This window comes from Nansenia antarctica (assembly GCF_963989245.1).
Source record: "Nansenia antarctica genome assembly, chromosome: 1".
Classification (NCBI taxonomy): Eukaryota; Metazoa; Chordata; class Actinopteri; order Argentiniformes; family Microstomatidae; genus Nansenia; species Nansenia antarctica.
The window spans coordinates 25,163,189-25,183,186 of NC_137674.1; the positions used below are offsets into that span (position 1 = coordinate 25,163,189).

General features: G+C 43.8%; 2 protein-coding genes across 2 annotated transcripts in view; one reads left to right on the forward strand and one right to left on the reverse strand.

The window, feature by feature from the left end:
* The first annotated feature begins 396 nt into the window (after positions 1 to 396).
* Positions 397 to 9,226, forward strand: rdh12 (retinol dehydrogenase 12). The gene is made up of 7 exons (XM_080533123.1): positions 397 to 521; positions 1,206 to 1,324; positions 1,592 to 1,747; positions 1,887 to 1,991; positions 6,041 to 6,250; positions 7,214 to 7,403; positions 8,695 to 9,226. Exons 1-7 carry the CDS (start codon positions 445 to 447, stop codon positions 8,804 to 8,806), a joined length of 969 nt encoding a protein of 322 aa, XP_080389249.1. The 5' UTR covers positions 397 to 444; the 3' UTR covers positions 8,807 to 9,226.
* Positions 9,227 to 11,390: 2,164 nt separating this feature from the next.
* Positions 11,391 to 19,998, reverse strand: part of zfyve26 (zinc finger, FYVE domain containing 26) — a gene marked incomplete at its 5' end in the record, with an annotated part of 38,602 nt that continues 29,994 nt past the window's right edge. The window contains 9 exons of the mRNA XM_080543347.1: positions 11,391 to 11,826; positions 12,273 to 12,323; positions 12,423 to 12,605; positions 13,263 to 13,322; positions 13,773 to 13,944; positions 15,009 to 15,217; positions 15,975 to 16,172; positions 16,961 to 17,176; positions 19,105 to 19,314. Coding sequence (XP_080399473.1) covers positions 11,614 to 11,826; positions 12,273 to 12,323; positions 12,423 to 12,605; positions 13,263 to 13,322; positions 13,773 to 13,944; positions 15,009 to 15,217; positions 15,975 to 16,172; positions 16,961 to 17,176; positions 19,105 to 19,314 — 1,512 coding nt within the window. The 3' untranslated portion in view covers positions 11,391 to 11,613. The remainder of the gene's footprint in view (positions 11,827 to 12,272; positions 12,324 to 12,422; positions 12,606 to 13,262; positions 13,323 to 13,772; positions 13,945 to 15,008; positions 15,218 to 15,974; positions 16,173 to 16,960; positions 17,177 to 19,104; positions 19,315 to 19,998) is intronic.

Consider the following 19,998-nt stretch of genomic DNA (forward strand, 5'->3'; position numbering starts at 1 on the left):
GTCGTTCATATAATGTCTCTCTATCTTACAAATCAAATGGCACGTTTGATAAAATTGCAACCAAAACAAAACAAAAAGATAGATTTGATAGATTTAGAAAAGAGAATCTTCATCACTAACCAAATAAATTCAGGTAAGCCTGTAACACGAAAAACCCCATATTATATGTATCAAAGGCTTAAGAGGAAACATACGAGATTTAACAAATTGATATTACACCTACACCTATCACTAATTCACAATGTAATTCAATTAATGCATGCGTGCATACAATACCGTACATGCATTTGAATCTAAATGACAGAAAACTACAATCCCAGGATCCCATTCAACGAGCATCGCTCCCTGCTCCACACACACCCGCCTCCCCTCCGTCAGCTGTCGGCCACAGAGCCGAACTCAGGTCCGAGAGTGAGAGCAGAGGATTGGCCGTAGATCCGTGTCATGATGGTGCTTGTACTAATTGTCGCAGGCCTCGGAGTGGTAACACTCCTGATGATTTTGTTTGCACCACACATAAGGTAAGTGTGACGTGACGTTAGGCTATTCTCTTATGATATGCAATTGGGGCTATTCATTTTGTTGTCAAGGTAGCAGCATCACCTCCTTATTTAGGTTACAACGTCATATAATAAAAAATTTTTTTTAAAGAAATGATTGCAACAGCAAAAGGTGATTTAGTTTGACCGTATATCAAGGCTATTGGTCAGGAATAGAGTACATGACAGTATACATAGATTACTGTGTCACAGCCCATAAAACACAATAATGTTCATAATAAGGCCAGCATACGGTATTATGGTAATTAAGTATGAAGAATCAAGTCTTTACTGAGGTTTTAATGTGTTTACTGTTTAAATGCAAAGAGAAATACATCGGGGGAGTCGATCTACGCATATTATGCATATCAGGCGGTCGAGCGTAGGCGGAGTTATAACTGTATGCGTCTCTGCGCTGAGCCATTGGTTATGTACTTCGCCTCATTTCGTCGCACGACCTGACGTTCAAGTAGACCTACGGTGATTGTTATCAGAGGGGATTGTCTTGCGAAATGTCCTCTTGCTCACTGAATACTGTAGCACTGTGCATGGTGGGTCCTTTCCTTTCCCTGTAACCAAACAGTAACATTGTAATGCATAATGTGTCATTACAAAACAGGAAAAGATCTGCTTCGACATTTGATTAGAATACACTTTCTTTTCAAGGAAATATTCTGCTGGTGGAGTGTGTCAGTCCATGACCCGCCTTGATGGGAAGACAGCCCTGATAACTGGAGCCAACACAGGCATCGGGAAGGAGACAGCACTAGACCTGGCAATACGAGGTGATAAACTTTTGTTCCTTGGGCCTAATAGTAATTCAGGTGTCTTTTCTTTGCCTCCTTCTACCCTGTGACCTCAAAAGCCAGGAGAAGCTGTGATTTGATCTCCCAATCAACTCACTGAGCAGTAAACCTTAAAGGAAGAGGAAATGATGCCGTTTCTGTATTTGGAAACATCCAGTATTGTCTTTGGCCACTGGCACTGGCATCTCATCAAGAAGAATTTTTACAACAACAGAGAATATGTTGATCATTTTTCATCTTTTCCAGGTGCCAGGGTGATTCTGGCATGCCGGGACGTGGAGAAGGGTGAGGAGGCGGCAGCGTGGATGCGTGCTGTGTACAGCAACGCACAGGTGGAGGTCCGAGAGCTCGATCTAGCCGATACCTGCTCCATACGTGCCTTTGCACAGAAATTCCTCAAAGGTGTGCATGCTACATGTGACTTTTAACACTAAAATTCTAAATTCTAAATTCTAAAACTCCTCCCAGATTGACATCTGAATGACAGTAAAGCACAAACTTGTTGTCATGTTGTGCTTTTCCCCTTCTCTCTCCACGTCAGAGGTCAACCACCTGCATATCCTGATTAACAACGCCGGGGTGATGATGTGTCCCTACACCAAAACAGCAGACGGCTTTGAGATGCAGCTGGGTGTCAATCACCTAGGTGAGAGGGGCTTTGCAGAGTAATGCTGGGGAAAAGACTAGTAATAATAATAATAACTAGACAGGGACAATTCCTGTGGAAATTGTGAAGTGTGCTTGCCCCTCACAGCCAGTAGGGGGCAGGTCAGTGGCCTCTGGGCCCTCCCCACCCCTGCACCTGCCCCACCCCCCCACCTGGGCCACTCCCCTGCACCCCCCGGCGAAGACCGCGTTTCTCTAGCTCACCCGGGGGCCGAGTTGTGGGGTGTGTGTGTGTGTGTGTGTGTGTGCGCGTGTGTATGTGTGAGTGATTGTGTCTGTATGCTGGTCCACTCTCTCTGCCACCCGGCCGCACCTGTTTTGAGCCCTATCAACACATCTGTTGACAGTGGCAAATTCGTTGTCATAGCAACTCACTCTAGCCAGACCTCTGCTTGTCTTTGGCTAGCTCTGAAACAAACAGCTGAAACGTAAAAACTATTAATGTTTGGGCTTATATGTTGATATTTTGGCGTAGAGTTGCTCTACGTTTCCATGCTCTACGTTTCCATTTTTGAATATAGACATACAATTGTAACCGTGGGAGCAGTGTGCAAAATGTGTACAAAAAGTTCAAAAACGTTTTCTGCTCACTCTGTTCTCAAAGTTCCGCCATTGAATTTCAATGGCGATTTCTCTCCACAAAAAGTCTGTGTGTGTGTGTGTGTGTATGTGTGTGTGTGTTTTGGTCACCACCCTGCCCCCCCCGGCGAAACCCGCGTGTCTTTACGTCACCCAGAGGCCGAGCTGTGGCGTTTTCAATATTGCCCAATTCATTGTCTATGGACTTTTTTGGCCGCTTAACGGGGCATTGTGGGTAAACCGTATGCATTCCTGTGGAAATTGTGAAGTGTGCTTGCCCCCCCCCCCCTGGGCCACTCCACTGCATCCCCGGCGAAGACCATGCCCGCTTGCTACTGCAAGCACACTTAATAATAATTCATTATATTTATATAGCGCTTTTCCGAGGCTCAAAGACGCTATGGGAGACAATGTGGGAGAAACGGAAAACACAGAAACAACAAGCAACAGATAACATGGGCACATAGAACACAGAGTTAACGAACAGGGAGGGGGGGTGGCAGGGTTAGGGGAGATGGTTAGGGGTAGGGGAGGTTGTATGCATGTCCAGGAGGGGAGGGGGGGTGGCAGAGTTAGGGGAGATGGTTAGGGGTAGGGGAGGTTGGAAGCATGGGAGAACAGGTAGGTGTTGAGGTGGGATTTAAAAGTGGAGAGTGAGGGTGAGTCTCTGAGTGGTTGAGGGAGAGACTCAGGGGCATAAGAGACTGCCAGTCATGGAAGGAAAGCCATGTGGGTGGAAGGATGAGGCAGCCAATTTCCCTTCAATTACATAACAATGCAGTATGCTTCTATTCTAATAATATCCATGTTCTGATAGAAGGGACAGCAGCTCGTGAGCTTAGAATGATAAGGTTCTATCTCCGTTTAGGGTAGTTCTAAGATATTGAGCATCAAAGTTTTTACCTTCCATTATGTTTTGTGAGATGGAACCTTTGTATTTTATGAATTACTAACTAAAAAATGTCAACTTTTTAAAAAATAACACCACACGGGCATTAATAAACACCTAATGGATCAGATTATGTAAAAAAAAACTAAATTTTGGCAAAAATTGAGATAGAACCTTATAATTCTAATTCTAACGTCACTAGCTGGTGAAACCGGGAACAAGTCGCCAACCGACGGACCGGTCAGACTTTTATTCTGAAAAATGTAAATAAATGTCAGCGTTCAACTACTACCTAGTTAGTGTAGAGTAGTGGGGAGGGTTACTCACCAAATCCATTGATCCATGGATGCAATGTTTTGGCTTGACTAACCACGAGTGTGTCATCGATTTTCAACAACATTGAAATGTATTTGACATTTTTCTCAATTAATAGTCAGACCATTTTGATTGGTTGGTGACTTGTTCCCGTTGCTGTCACAAATAATATATAATAATATATGCCATTTAGCTGACACTTTTATCCAAAGCGACGTACATTGCAGTGAGTGCGGTATTTTCCGCACTATAAGGCGCACCGGATTATAAGGCGCACCTTCAATGAATGGCCTATTTTAGAACTGTTTTCATATATAGGGCGCACCGGATTATAAGGCGCACTGTCGTTTTTTTTTTTTTTTGACTGGGGTTGCGTTATGCATCCACTAGATGGAGCTGTGCTAAAGGGAATGTCAACAAAACAGTCCGATAAAGTCAAACTTTATTAAGCGTTCTGACAACTCCGTTCACTCCCATGGTAACGTTGTTCAAACGTTAATGTGCATATTAACAATATTAACAATAACATATTAACAATATTAACAATATCTCCCAGCCTTGTTCACTCTTCTCCCAAACGTGGAGGGGAACTTTTCCCTGATTCAGTAAACACGTAGTAAAAGAAACAGTCTGATAGTATTGTCGTTAGGTATACTGTGTCGTCGGAAACGTATCTACTGCCATCGATAATGTTCTCTCTTCTCTTGGGGTTCATAACAACGTAATGATCAGAGTGATCTTAAGTTCAAAATCTAAAGCCTATGATACACGGGCAACTGTGAAGAAAAGGACAGGATGTTATCCTCCTTCTCGTCAGGTTCTCCTCCTTCATTTAAGATGTCTTTGTCTTTGTAGACCTCAAGCTTCACATTCCAAAGGCATGGGTGTTCTACAATGACATGGAGACAGAGGGATGAGATGTTCATTAATTCAATTCAGTCAAACATTCAAACTTTATTTCAGTAAACACGTAGTAAAAGAAACAGTCTGATACCACTAAATCAAACGTTAGTGCATAACTCAACATTGTTCAGTTATGTATAACACGTAAAGCTCACTTTTTCAGTTCATTCCTCGTCCACGAATCCCTTGAATTATTCTTCTTCAGTGTCCGAATTGAACAGTTGGGCGAGTACGGCATCCATTCAGAGCACATGATAGCATAACAATAGCATAGCATTCGCGGAGATTCCAAGATGGCGGCCGTAAGCACCGGTGTTTACTGATTACCGTAATGCTGCAAGCGGTGCGGCTTTGTAGTTTACCAGTCGTACTGAAACATTTTATTATTATTATTAAAAAAAAAATATTGGTCATGTAATTTTTACATTTTGATCCATATATAAGGCGCACCGGATTATAAGGCGCACTGCCGTTTTTTTTGGGGGGGGGACTTTTAAGTGCGCCTTATAGTGCGGAAAATACGGTACATACATTTCAGTATATATGGTCCCAGCGGGGAACGAACCCACAACCTAAGCGTTGTTATGAATGAATGAATGGTCTTTATTGTCATTAATACAGTACAGGTACCATACAACGAAATTTAGGAGGGGGGGCTCCCCTGCTGCTAGGATTTTTTTTTACTAAAAACAAGAAGGGAAAAGAGCTGGTTTACATAAATAAAGGCTATATACACTATCCACTATACTACTATACTATACAAATAAAACACTGTGCTGTACTCTATGCTATGCTATAAATATCCTAACATTTCCTATCTCTGAACCTTTATGCTATAAATATCCTAACATTTCCTATCTCTGAACCTTATGTACACGAGGGTTGTCATATTGCACATAGTATTATTGCACATTCATTTAAAGTGTCGCAGTTTGCAGGTTTGAAATGTTCACATTTGTATTTCAGTATTGCACTTATGATTACAATCTAGTAGCTGCCATCAAATTGTCTAGATTGTCCAGGGCCTAGAACCTAGGTCTAGGGTAGAAGCTGAGCTTCAGTCTATTTGTCCTTGCGGACATGGTCCTGAACCGCCTGCCGAACAAAGTGTTCGTTCCCAGGGTGGGATGGGTCTCTGGAGATCTTGGAGGCCTTCCTGAGGCAGCGTGTGTTGTACAGCTCTTCCAGAGAGGGGAGGGGGGCGCCGATGATCTTCTGTTAGCGCCATGCTCTACCAACTGAACCACAGAGGACCACAAATGATATAACAATGATATAACAATGATATATAACAATGCCATACAATGTTGATTGAACGTGTTGTTTTGTTTACTTCCTGGTAGGGCACTTCCTGTTGACGTACCTCCTGATTGGCTTATTGAAGCGCAGTGCACCTGCACGCATCGTGGTGGTCTCCTCTTTCGGTCACAACTTTGGCTGGATCCGTTTTCACGACCTGTTGAGCCAAGGCAGCTACAACAGCGGCCTGGCGTACTGCCAGAGCAAACTGGCCAACGTGCTGTTCGCCAGGGAGCTGGCTCGCAGACTCAAAGGTACTAGCCAATGACTGACCCCCATGCTGAAATAGATGGGGCGAGAGAGGGAACGAAAACACAACTATACTAAGTGGGACCGTCACCATTCAACACTGCTAAGAGCCTCACAGCCTCTCTCTCTCTCGAGGGTTCCTACACGTTTCAACAAGTCCAATTTAAGACATTTTTAGACCTTTTTTTAGACCTCTTTGAATAGCATTTTGATTTTAGACCTATTCGCGACACCATATGATAGCTTTTTGTCATCCTCGCTCGAGGTGATGAAATTAGGGATTTCACTGCCATACAGACAGAAAAGGAAGCAAATTGGTTTTTCCGGGGGGTTCCAGCTTGATTCATTTCCGCGTAAATAGATGTGGTCGGACTGATTTACTTGCAGGATCTAATTTTTAAGACCTAGCACCTAATTTTTAGACCGAATAACTGGAATTTGAGACCTTTTTAGGCTTTATAAATTGAAATGCTAGATTTTAGCCTTTAAGGCTTTTTAAGACCAGCGCGGGAACCCTGTAGCATACAGTAGAATCACGTGCATAGAATTTCAATTGGTCAAACGACCAAAACAGAAACAGAATGGTAAAAACTATCACATTTACTAGGGTAGACTTACAATTAGCCATAACCGTCTTCATACAGTGGGTAACTATGTGTGTGTGTGTGTGTGTGTGTTCAGGCTGTATAACTATGTGTGTGTGTGTGTGTGTGTGTGTTCTGGCTGTATAACCATGTGTGTGTGTGTGTGTGTGTGTGTTCAGGCTGTATAACTATGTGTGTGTGTGTGTGTGTCCAGGCTGTATAACTATGTGTGTGTGTCCAGGCTGTATAACTATGTGTGTGTGTGTGTGTGTCCAGGCTGTATAACTGTGTGTGTGTGTGTGTGTGTGTGTGTGTGTGTGTAATCATGGAGTAACACTGTCCCCGCGGTGACCACCTGCCCTCTGCCATGTTGTTGTTTCCCAGGTTCCAGTGTGACCGTGAACTCGGTTCACCCAGGGTCTGTCCGCTCTGAGCTGGTGAGACACTCGTCTATCATGTCTCTGATGTTCACGCTCTTCTCCATGTTCCTGAAGAAGCCTCGGGAGGGGGCACAGACGTCCATTTACTGCGCCGTGGCTGACGAGCTGGAATCCATTTCTGGAAAACACTTCAGGTAGGTAGAGGGGTTATGCCGTCGTGTATATACTGTAGCTCAGCAGATCTGGCTCCTTACCGTAGCTAGATTGAAATTGTGACGTTAGAATTATAAGGTTCTATCTCAATTTTTGTCAAAATTGAGTTTTTGACATAATCTGATCCATTAGTTGTTTATTAATGCCTGTGTGGTGTTATTTTTAAAATGTTGAATAAAAAAAAATAACGCTCAATATCTCTGAACTACCCTAAATGGAGATAGAACCTTATAATTCTAAGCTCACAAAATAATGGTGATAAAGGAAACAAAATGGACTGCTTTTCATACGAGAGGATAACCAGGATTGAGTTCAGTTGGGGTTTAGACACTGACTACCTCAGTAACTAAAGTAACACCTCTTCATCTGTTACAGAGACACATAGCTCTCATTATGAATGAATGAATGAATGAATGGTCTTTATTGTCATTGCTATAGTACAGGTACCAAACAACGAAATTTAGGAGGGGTGGCTCCCCTGGTGTTAGAAAAAAAAAAAAAAAAAAATCTGACAAAACAGGTACCGGTATTAACAAAAAGAGAATTCAGAGGTTTTGCGGTTAGTAATAGAGGAATCCCTTTTAGTCGAGGTAGAGGGAGTACAACTAAGATAAGTATCAAGCCAAAATATTGAGATACTGGTACTGTATGTACTTTCTGTGCGTACAGTCATTCCATGTGGTTATACACTTCTCTCTGAAGCAAGAGTTGAGGCCCGTCACGATTGGAGTCATTTCTCCACTGACTAAAGTAACGCCATCATGCCCTCCATCAATGGCCCTCCTCCATGGTCAGGCACCTGCTTACATCTGTGACCTACTGCGTCCTTACAGCCCCAGTAGGTCTCTCAGGTCCTCTGACCAGGGTTTGCTGGCTGTCCCCCGTGCCAGACTGAAGACCAAGGGTGATGGAGCATTCCAAACCGTGGCCCCCAGGCTCTGGAATGCTCTGGCCTTGGAACTTAGATCAGCTGGCTCGGTCAAGGTTTTTAAAAAAACAGCTAAAGACTGTGTTGTATAGACAGGCTTTTGGATAGCCCCAAGGGCCTGTCTTTTTGTGTCCTGCGGATGTTGTTGTACACCTGTTGTCTGTTACTTGTTTTTATTTTCACTTGTTTGCCTGTTTTAACCTGCTGTGGCTTTCGCTCTTGTATTATGTTTTATTGTGTTTCTTCCTTGTTATGTAAAGCACTTTGTGACCCTTGGTCTGGGAAAGGTGCTGTATAAATACATTTTACTTACTTACTTACATACCTCTTCATGTCTGTTCCAGTGACTGTGCCCCAGCCTTTGTGGCCCCCCAGGGTAGGAGTGAGGATACCTCACGGAGACTCTGGGACGCCAGCAGCGAGCTACTCGGCATCGAATGGGAACCATCCTGTTAATCACCATCCACCATCTCTGTTCTCAAAGGAATTCTTCTTGTTTAAATGTGATTAGATATTTCACATTTTTTTAATCATTTGTCTTTATACTGTACCTTTAATTATTACAGTTGCCTGATGGGATTTCAGGGATGATAATATTGTAATATAGATACTGTGAAGGTCTAGCCAGGGTAAAATCCTTGTTATGGATTTTCTTTTTTTTGATTTAATATTACTGCCCATTCCAAGCTTGCTTTATTTACCTGTTTGGTTGTTTGGTTGTGCCACTCAGCATCCAGCACATGATAAGCTGCCAAGATTTCTATGGATGTATTTTATATACAAATGTCGAACATGCCTTTTACTACATTTGCAGTCATGTTGAACGAGTTGAATGTTTACATACACTGTAAATAAAACAAAACATGCTTACTGTCACGGTTTGTGTTATCAACAGTTTCACACCAATGAGAAATCATCTCATATACGTTAAATCTTTGCCCACAAATAGGGCTTTGTTTACCTTATTATTTTTCTTAACATGGCCACCACTAAAGACAGTAATTACCATAACAATCTAGGAAAGCAAATTCATTTTATTTATTGAATTACTTTTCATTCTGTTAAACTGGCAGTCAGTCTCACAACCCCAGAGCAGATTAATACAGTTTTCTGTGGATTAAGGTTAGTTTAGTTTTCTTGTTCAAAGGCAAGAGTCAAACAGGGAGGTCAATCAGCAAAAACAAGTCCAGCCATTCACCTCACAGATTCCAACCTCTGACTTATACATTACACAGTACTTGAAATATTATGTAATCATATTTTTTCTCCCAAACTGTGTAATGAGGTTGTTATGTCTGATGTCAAACGTGAAGTTTAGCAATTTCCGGGTCCAAACCAAATATTCCCCGCACCAGAGTACCAGTGTACTAAAGCGGTAGAATAACAGTTCAATCATTTTTTAGACTCGTATCTAGTCATACAACAAGGGACACAGCACTTTCCCGTTTTTCCCATATTGTCAGCATCTTTGAGCCTCGGAAAAGCGCTATACAAATATAATTTATTATTATTATTACTGAGGCATTTCGAAGAGAGCGCCTCAGCCAACGTTGGACCCGGAAACACGTCACAACTTAACAACCCCATGAGCTGGTTTTGGCTTGTGTCTTAGGGCCTGGAAATCTTGACAAGGTGGATAAAGTGCAACAGTGAAGAGATGACAGTCTCAGTAAGGGGATGCAGAGTGCTCAAGTATCATAGAGAATTTTGCGCCAAATGTACTGAAAAATATTTGCAACAATAACTTAAATGTTATGCTCATATCATTACATTTAACACACGTTATGCTGTATTTTCTGAGGAGAGAGGCTACTGAGTCATTTTAGCAATGTGGTAACAACAACAGCCAATGCAGAAAATATCTAAACAAATGAGAAATGATAACATTTGTATGTTGTTAAAAAGACAATAGGTATAATATGGCAAAAACCTTATCCCTTTATGTGACATAACATCTCTTTTGATTGTTTAAAGGCAAGTATGTGTGTAATACACTACTAATACAAACATTTACAGACTGATTCCTTTTCATTCACACTGACAAGGAAGGCCAACATCTGACCACAGAAAGCACACACACATTCTTGTAAGCCTATTGAGAAATCATGAGGTCATATGAAACCTAACAGTTATAAATACACATACATCATACACAACATAACCACAACATGTGACTCCTGATCAGTTTGTTTTCTCTCTCTCACACACACACACACACACACACACACACACACACACACACACACACACAAACACACACACACACACACACACACACACAGGAGAAAATAATACTGACCAGCAAGGGCATTAAAGGTCTGCATGAATCCTGATTTAAACTCCTGAAATATGTCCAGGGTCCCTTAATAAATCCAACTTGTTTGAAGGTTTTTATTTAATGCTGTAGTAAGCTCATCCTTGCCGCCTAAAATGCCCTTAAAGTTCCCCAAAGTACCCCAAATGCCATTGGTGTCCAGCTTCCCTTGAAGGGAAAAAGCAGTAAGATGGTCAGATGTTCTAGGATGTTCTAGGGAAAACAGTTATTGGCAGATAAACAGCCGCTAAGTAAACACTGACACTTCAAAAACAACCCTATCAATTTAAACCCAATCGACAGACATTCAACCCAGCTCTATTGGCCGGTTGGCGTGACACAGATTCATCTTTTTAATTTATCTTCTTTCTTTTTTTTCATTGGGGACTCATTCAATCCAGGAGTAGCCTTAATCTGTGGTCTAGCCCCCAAGGATTCAATCTATTCTCAGTTTTCGTAACCTTTCAAGATCTGACAAACTCCCAACACAAACACAGATGTGCTTATTTTCTAACTAGAGGCACTTTTACAGTTCCATAGCTCTCATTAATGTCTTTATCTGACAAAACAGGTATTAGGAAAAAGACAATACAGAGGCTTTGTGGTTAATAATAGAGGAATCCCTTTTAGCCGAGGTAGGAGTACAACTAACATAAGTATCAAGCCAAAATGTAAAGATACTGGTACTGTATGTTCTTTCTTTGCATACAGTCATTCCATGTGGTTATACACTTCTCCTCTCCGAAGGAAGAGCCCGTCATGTTGGCGATCACTTTCCTAGCTGACAGAGATGTCGCCGACCACTGTGTCCCGCTTCCAACAAGGGGATGAAGTCACACGACACACGAACGGGGCAGCCAAGGTGTGAAGGTAATGCTACTTCCTAGTTTTGTGACTAGTTTAAGTGCTATCCGTGGTTCCCTGGTCGTGCCAGGATCCCCCCGTGTTGTTACCTGACATTGGGCCGACCCTGCCGCTGTTGTGGCGTCCGGTCCTGGTGCTCAGACAGCCACTGGCGGCAAATGTCCTGCATCACAGAGTCCCCCGCGCCCGCCGCGGCCAGCAGCACCTCCTGGACCAGCGGGCATGCTCTGCCCGCCTCCAGCCTCACTGCCAGCAGGTAGGCCGCCCGCAGCTTACTGCACTGCAGGTACGCCTTGATCTACAGACAGAGAGAGAGAGAGAGAGAGAGAGGGTAAGGGAAGAGAGATAGGCAGTGATGGAGTGGTAGAGAGAGAGAGAGAGAGAGAGAGAGAGAGGGTGTAAGGAAAGAGAGATAGGCAGTGATGGAGTGGTTGAGAGAGAGAGAGAGAGAGAGAGAGAGAGGGTGTAGGGGAAGAGAGATAGGCAGTGATGTAGTGAGAGAGAGAGAGAGAGGGTGTAAGGAAAGAGAGATAGGCAGTGATGTAGTGAGAGAGAGAGGGTGTAAGGAAAGAGAGATAGGCAGTGGTGTAGTGAGAGAGAGAGAGAGAGAGAGAGAGAGAGAGAAAGAGAGAGAGAGAGAGAGAGAGAGGGTGTAGGGGAAGAGAGATAGGCAGTGATGGAGTAGTGGTTGAGAGACAGAGAGGTGATGAGGAGGAAGGAAGGAGAGAATAAAATGGCGGTTACCTTGTTCTCTGTACCCTTCGTTTCCAAGATGAGACTCTCCAACTCCTTGGCCTTAAAGGGGGAAAAACAAAAACAAAAAACTTTATTGACATATTATCTCAGACAGACAAGAGTGGGGAAAGCTGGGAGAGGTGAGCCACCGGTACGCACGTCTGCGGGACCCTTCTCTGCGACAGAGACACAGCCGAGCACGATGGCGTCGCAGTCGTTCTTGGTGGCGGTGCCTGATTCGCCCACACACTTCAGCAGCTGCCGCACAGCCCCGTACTGACGCTGACGCACCAGCCTCTGGCCCGCGCGCACGTACACCGCTAACGCCTCCAGCTGGAACACCTGGTGGAAGGGGACGAGAATGTCTGCTTGAGTGCATTATGACATCAAATGGAATATTTAAAATGTATGCAACATTCTTAGAACATGGAAGTAATTGACCATGAGAGGAAGGGGGTTGTGGACTCATTTACCACTGGTACAGGGTTGTGGACTCATTTACCACTGGTACAGGGTTGTGGCACGAGTCGAAGCCGAGTAGGAAAACCCTGTACAGTGGTAAATGAGTCCACAACCCCCTTCGCCCTCGAATGGTAAATTGCTTTTCTACAACAGCCACCACATAATATATTTTAAAAATACACAGTTGTAACATTAAATTCATGTATTTACAATCATTAATCGTTTCAGAATACATATATCCTTCCGCCACAGAATATAGTCCCATAAACAAGATCAACCATTGCATTGTAGGTCAGCACAGGTGTTCTTAATCAGATTGATCGGGAGGCGCATTGATACTGGAAATGCGGTCTGAACTGTGGGTTGTTGGGGTATTTACCACTGTTGCTAGCCAATCAGAATCCAGAATCCAAACATGCTGTCGTAGAATATTTGTTTTTATATACTTTATTTACAACAAGTAAACAACTTAAAGGAAATGATGCATGTAGGTCAATGGTGGTTCTCCTTTCAGTGAGAATACAACCTCTTCATTACCTGTATGACTCTGTATGCAATGCCAAAACCCTCTTCGATGTTCTTTCCTCCGAGCATGACCTGCGATGACACAAAGTCACATTACTGTTTATGATCTATTATGCAAGCATGTGCAAGTATGTCCTTGCCCATGTATTCTTTAACTATCTAGTCACATTAAACCTATTCTATTCGGTTGTTAAGTCTGACGTCACGCGTGACGTTTAGCAATTTCCGGGTCCAAATAAAAAATTCCCCGCACCAGAGTACCAGTGTACTAAAGCGGTAGAATGACAGTTCAATCGTTTTTTAGACTCGGATCTATTCATACAACAAGGGACACAGCACTTTGCCATTTTCCCCATATTGTCAGCGTCTTTGACTCTCGGAAAAGCGCTATACAAATATAAATTATTATTATTATTACTGCGGCATTTCGAAGACAGCGCCTCAGCCAACGTTGGACCCGGAAACATGTCACGACTTAACCCAATACTGAGTGCAGTATATTTCTATGAGAGCTGGGCTTACCTTGCAGGCTATGTCGATCTTCATAGCACTGGCCCCAAACAGCGTGGGCAAGGAGCTGGAGGCTGTGGAGTTGGAGGACAGGCTTGTCTGTGGACTCTTGGAGGCGCTGGCGGTCTCACAGCGATGCAGGAACCGTGTAACCTCCAGCTGAAGCTCAATAGTGTTTATGTGCCTGATAAAGAAAGACATTTACATTTACATTTTGGGCATTTAGCAGACGCCTTATTCCAAAGTGACTTACAATCAATTTGACTAAGCAAGTGAATGATCAATCCACCAGCCGTAGCAGGAAGAGTAATCTAGCTCAGGACAGGGGCCATTGGTAGTCTCAGTGATAGAAGGAAAACGTTTTTTTGTTTTTTATAAAGACACTGGAGAACAGAGAGACAGTACAAGGGGGGCAATAGAAGTCATAGGGGACACAGTAAAGGGGAAAAAGCACAGCAAAAGCTTGTAGGAATGCAAAAAAGCTGCACTAATGCATTGATTCAATGACGGCCCTAAACTATAAATAACATAACACTGCGTTTATTCCATATTCGCCTCGTGTTACTGAGGTTTTCACCTGTACTTCCTTCATTGAGAGACATCACAACACACACATGGAAATAAACAGAGTGCTGCTGGTAGCTGCTGTCCTCTGTCTCACTGACTCTCTCTTACCTGGACACGTCACTGGAGGACATGTTACCTGGACACTTCACTGGAGGACATGTTACCTGGACACTTCACTGGAGGACACCTTACCTGGACACTTCACTGGAGGACATCTTACCTTCTTACTTTCTAGTGGGTATATACTGTGATTTCGGAACGCCATAAAAATAAATCTGCGCTCCCTGTCTAATGTTATATATACTGTATCTAACATTACATGTTATGAGGCTGATCTGTGCATGACAGTGCTGCATTTTGACATATTTAATGTCACATTGATGGTATATGACGCTCTCGTCAGTCCCAATGGTCCAAAATTCGAGTGCTTCGTAACACAGACGGGGTGAATTTTATGAAAGAAAGTGAAAGTTCTGTCACAATACGCTGTTACGTATCCTCACACATTTTTAAGTGGGTATATGGAAATCCTTGGCCTTTCCTAGTGGGTATACGGCTTAGTCCTGCGTATCACCTAGACTACACCACTGATCTTACCTGGACACTTCACTGGAGGACATGTTACCTGGACACTTCACTGGAGGACATCTCACCTGAACACTTCAATGGAGGACATCTCACCTGGACACTTCACTGGAGGACATCTTCTTCCTGAAGGAGTTGACGGGGGACTTCTTGCGTCCGGCCCCGCGGCCCTGCTGCTCCTGCAGGTACGTCCTCAGGTGCTCCTTGGCCCGGACCAGCCAGCGCTGCTGCTCTCCCAGCTGCAGGTACGACTGGGCCCCGCGCGTGAAGAAGCGGATGCACGTCATGGCCGCCCGCACGTGATCCTGCCAGGACAGAGGAGGTGGAGGAGGATGTGGAGGAGGAGGAGGAGGTGGTGGTGGTGGTGGAGGAGGAGGAGGAGGAGGAGGAGGTGAAGGAGGTGGTGGTGGAGGAGGTAGGGAGAGGAGTGGATTGTTAACACTAGAAGAGCCGTGAGGGGTCACAGTGACCCCTGTGAGTAAAAATAAAAATTTGATCTTTGCACTCGATCAAATTTCAGGACCCTCCTTTCATGACTTTTCCTAGATATGTGCGTTCTACCACCCAGTATCCTGACATTTTCAGGATAAGATAGTATAAAGATGTTTTAAAGTTTTTCTGTGTAGGAGGGCAGGCTAAAAAAAGAAGCGCCCTATAGTTATCCCTGTGTGTAAAATAGCAGATTTACATTCTAAAAATGGGGTCTGTTTGACCCCTAAGGCGGCTCTACTAGTAGGTAAAATAGGCACGGCTGTTGTAGTGTTAAAGACTGACCATCACAGGGGCGCTTAGGTGGCGTAGCGGACTAAGCGTTGACCACGTAACTGCAGGGTTCGATTCCGGCCGCGGGCATATCCTGCATGTCATCCCTTCTCTCTCTCTCCCTCTCTCTCTCTCTCTCAAAATCTCTACTATCTCTCTCTCTCTCTCTCTCTCTCTCTCAAAATCTCTCTCTCTCAAAATCTCTCTCAAAATCTCTACTATCTCTAACACAATAAAAATATGAGTGGGACTGCCCCACTCAGAAAAAATTACAAAAAAAAGAAAAGAAAAAAGACTGACCATCATGAACTGCTGCAGCTGGTAGAGGGTGTGGAAGTGCCCGCGCCGCTGCAGCAGCTGGCAGGAGGAGATGAGGTAGCGGCTGCAGGCATCCAGGCCCGGGTCCAGGGTCTCCAGCAGCCCCTGCAGCATGCCCAGGAGACCCCGCTCCAGACTGGGCTGCAACACGCCCTCCAGAAACACCTCCTCCGGACACTCCTGGTACACACAGGGGAGGGGGCAGAGCTCAGGACACAGCAAAGAGACATAGCAGGTTTTCTACAAGTTTCAACAAGTCAAATTTAAGACCTTTTTAGACCTTTTTTTAGACCTCTTTGGATAGAATTTTAGACCTATTCGTGACACCATATGATAGCTTTTTGTCATCCTCGAGGTGATGAAATTAGGGATTTCACTGCCATACAGACAAAAAAAGTCTGGAGGATAATGAATATAAAATAAATAAGTCCCATAATTACTCAAAAGTAAATTTTCATTTCCACGTAAATAGATGTGGTCGGACTGATTTCCTTGCAGGACAAGCTAATCTAATTTTTTAAAGACCTAGCACCGAATTTCTTAGACCTGATACCTGAAATGTAAGACCTTTTTAGGCCTTATAAATCACATAGCTGGATTTTAGATTTTTAAGGCTTTTCAAGACCAGCGCGGGAACCCTGAAAGACACGTGGGTTTTTCTGACTGTGAAACTGTACGTAAGTATACGTAGGGGCGGCTGTGGCGCAGGAGGTCGAGCCGCTGTCTAATGATCGCAAGGTTGGCAAATCGGCGGTTCGAGCCCCGGCTGGCCACATGTCGAAGTGTCCTTGGGCAAGACACTGAACCCCAAATTGCTCCCAGTGAGCCTTGCATGGCAGCTTGCCGCCATTGGTGTGTGAATGTGTGTGTGAATGGGTGAATGAGAGGCCGTTGTAAAGCGCTTTGGATAAAGACGCTATATAAGTGCAATCCATTGATACGTCCTAAGTAATTAGCCGTCACCTCACCTTGCTGAGCAGGTGTGTCAGGGCCTCCTTCATGCAGTCGTGGTGCATGTAGAAGCTGACCAGCGCCAGGTGCGTCCCGTAGCCGTGCAGGTAGTACAGGATCTCCTGGTGGAGGCTGGGGTGCTGGACCGGTCCCTCTGGCCAGTCCACCGGGCCCGGCTCACACAGGGCCTCCTCCAGCTCCCGCAGGGAGGCTAGGATGTCCTCACTGGAAGACTGGAAGACAGCACACCCACCAGGGTTAGTTTTGGCTTTTTAGTGGTTTAGTCTGGGTTTTAGGATGAAGCTGTACATTGGTTTTGGTCACATTTAGTAATTTGTGATGTTAGAATTATAAGGTTCTATCTAAATTTTTGGTCAAAATGTAGTTTTTTACATAATCTGATCCATTAGGTGTTTATTAATGCCTGTGTGGTGTTATTTTTAAAATGTTGACTTTTTTTTGTTAGTAATTAATAAAATACCAAAGGTTCCATCTCACAAAACATAATGGAATGTAAAAACTTTGACGCTCAATATCTCTGAACTACCCTAAACGGAGATAGAACCATATCATTCTAAGCTCACGATATTTCTGTCCTTCTTGGTTCTGGTCTAGTTTTGATTGAAGAAGACTGAAGGCTTTTTAGTGTGGTTTTTGGTTTACAAAAACTTCAACAGATTTTAGTCAAGTTTTCGTCGATGACGAAAGGGCTAGACTAAAAGGTTTTGGGGTTTTTGTGGACTGAGACTGCACTGGAATGTTTTCAGCTTTCGTCAACTGGAACTGGACTGGAACTAAGAAGGATGGAGTTGACTGGGTGTGACTAGAACTGGTGTGCATCTTCATCTAAACACCAAAGACTAAGTGACTAAAAAGCCTGCCAAAATTAACACTGACACCCACACACACAAACACACACAGTGAATGATGGTATAGTGACAGAAAGAGGACAGCAGTGGGTATTCTATTGCACTAAAAACAGAAGAAAGAAATCCCTAAAGCAAGCTATATGTTATATAAACTAAGAAACTGCATCCAGGCAACATGACTCAGGATACATCCATTAGATATATTTTTTTGGGGGGGGGCATAAAGCTCATAGCTCAAAGCCTGTTCAGTTTGAGTCGCCGTCTAATGATCACAAGGTTGGCAGATCAGCGGTTCGAGCCCCGGCTGGCCACATATCGAAGTGTCCTTGGGCAAGACACTGAACCCCAAAATTGCTCCCAGTAAGCGGGGCCGGCTGGCCCCTTGCATGGTAGCTTGCCGCCATGTGTGTGTGAATGTGTGTGTGAATGGGTGAATGAGAGGCCGTTGTAAAGCGCTTTGGAGCAACTTTGGAGCAGCAAAAAAGGCGCTATATAAGTGCAGTCCATTTACCATTTACCATTTACCATAAACCATGCTGATCTAGTAGCGCTGTCGGGACAGAGCCACTGGTCTTTAAGACCAGACAGTCACTGAGTAATACTTGGCAAGGTGATTAGGAACGACTGCATGAAAGGCTTGAGATCGTTAATCTACTTTACTTCTCATCGTCTCCTTATTCAAACGGCAGAGAAGGGAACACCTCTTGGCACACAGGCGGTGGGAAGCTTGAAGACTGGACTTCTTTGTTTAGTAATCTGGTGGTCACTACTATTTCTAAACAGCAGCTCTATTTTCCTTTTGCAGTTACATAACAGGTTCCATAGAAGGAATAGAAGGAATAGAAGGAACTGCAGCACAGACAAGTTAAGTACAGGCATCAGGGTTCCTACAAGTTTCAACAAGTCAAATTTAAGACCTTTTAAAATACCTTTTTTAGACTCTTTGAATATAATTTTAGACCTATTCGCGACACCATGTGATAGCTTTTTGTCATCCTCGAGGTGATGAAATTAGGGATTTCACTGCCATACAGACAAAAAAGGAAGCGAATTGATTAATTTCCGTGTAAATAGATGTGGTCGGACTGATTTCCTTGCAGGATTTCATTTTTAAGACCTAGCAACTCATTTTTTTTCTCACCACTGAACTTTGAGACCTTTTTAGGCCTTGTAGGTTGGATTGCTGGATTTTAGACTTTAAGACTTTTTAAGACCAGCGTGGGAACCCTGATGCATAGGGAACACCAGTTTAACATGTAAACAAACGTGGAAGGCTTTGCCCTCTGTCGTACCGTGGCCCATGCGGGGCGGATCATGGACTCCAGCTGCTGGACGATCTCCTGCAGCAGTCGTGGACCCAGGTTCAGCTGGTTCCGGTCCACCGGTCCTTTAAGGCAGCGGGCAAACTTCTCCCGGGCCTCAGTCAGGTTGCCTGCCTTGAGGGAAGCCATGCCCCACGCGCTCCACACCCCCCCCGGGTCCAGACCGCTCTTAGTGGACACCTAGGGTGACAGGGAGACGACCAGAGGAGATTACCATGTGAACACAAACTTTAAACAGGCCCTCAAAACCCACCTCTTCAAGCTCGCCTTCAGCAGTTAACCCTCTCCCCCTCCCCTTCCCATGTGTCCCCAGCACTACCTTAATTAGGCCCCTATACTTTCTTTTACTTATTTTTTGTGTTTTTTTAATTATTACTACTCAATCTTTTCAGTTTGTAAAGCGTATTTTAGTGTCTAGAAAAGCGCTATATAAGTCTAATGTATTATTATTATTATTATTATTATTATTATTATCATTATAATAATAATATTTTTATAATTACACCTGTTCTCACACCTGTTCTCACACCTTTTCTCACAAGCAATATCCATTACGCTGAACCAGAGCCTGTACACAGGGTTCCTACAAGTTTCAACAAGTCAAATTTAAGACCTTTTAAGACCTTTTTTTATAGACCTCCTTGGATGGAATTTCAGACCTATTCGCAAAACACTGTGTGATTGCTTTTTGTCATCCTCGAGGTGATGAAATTAGGGATTTCACTGCCATACAGACAAAAAAGGAAGCGAATTGGCATTTTAACTTGATTAATTTCCTCGTAAATAGATAGTGGTCGGACTGATTTCCTTGCAGGATCTCATTTTTAAGACCTAGCACCTCCTTTTTAGACCGAAGTTTGAGAC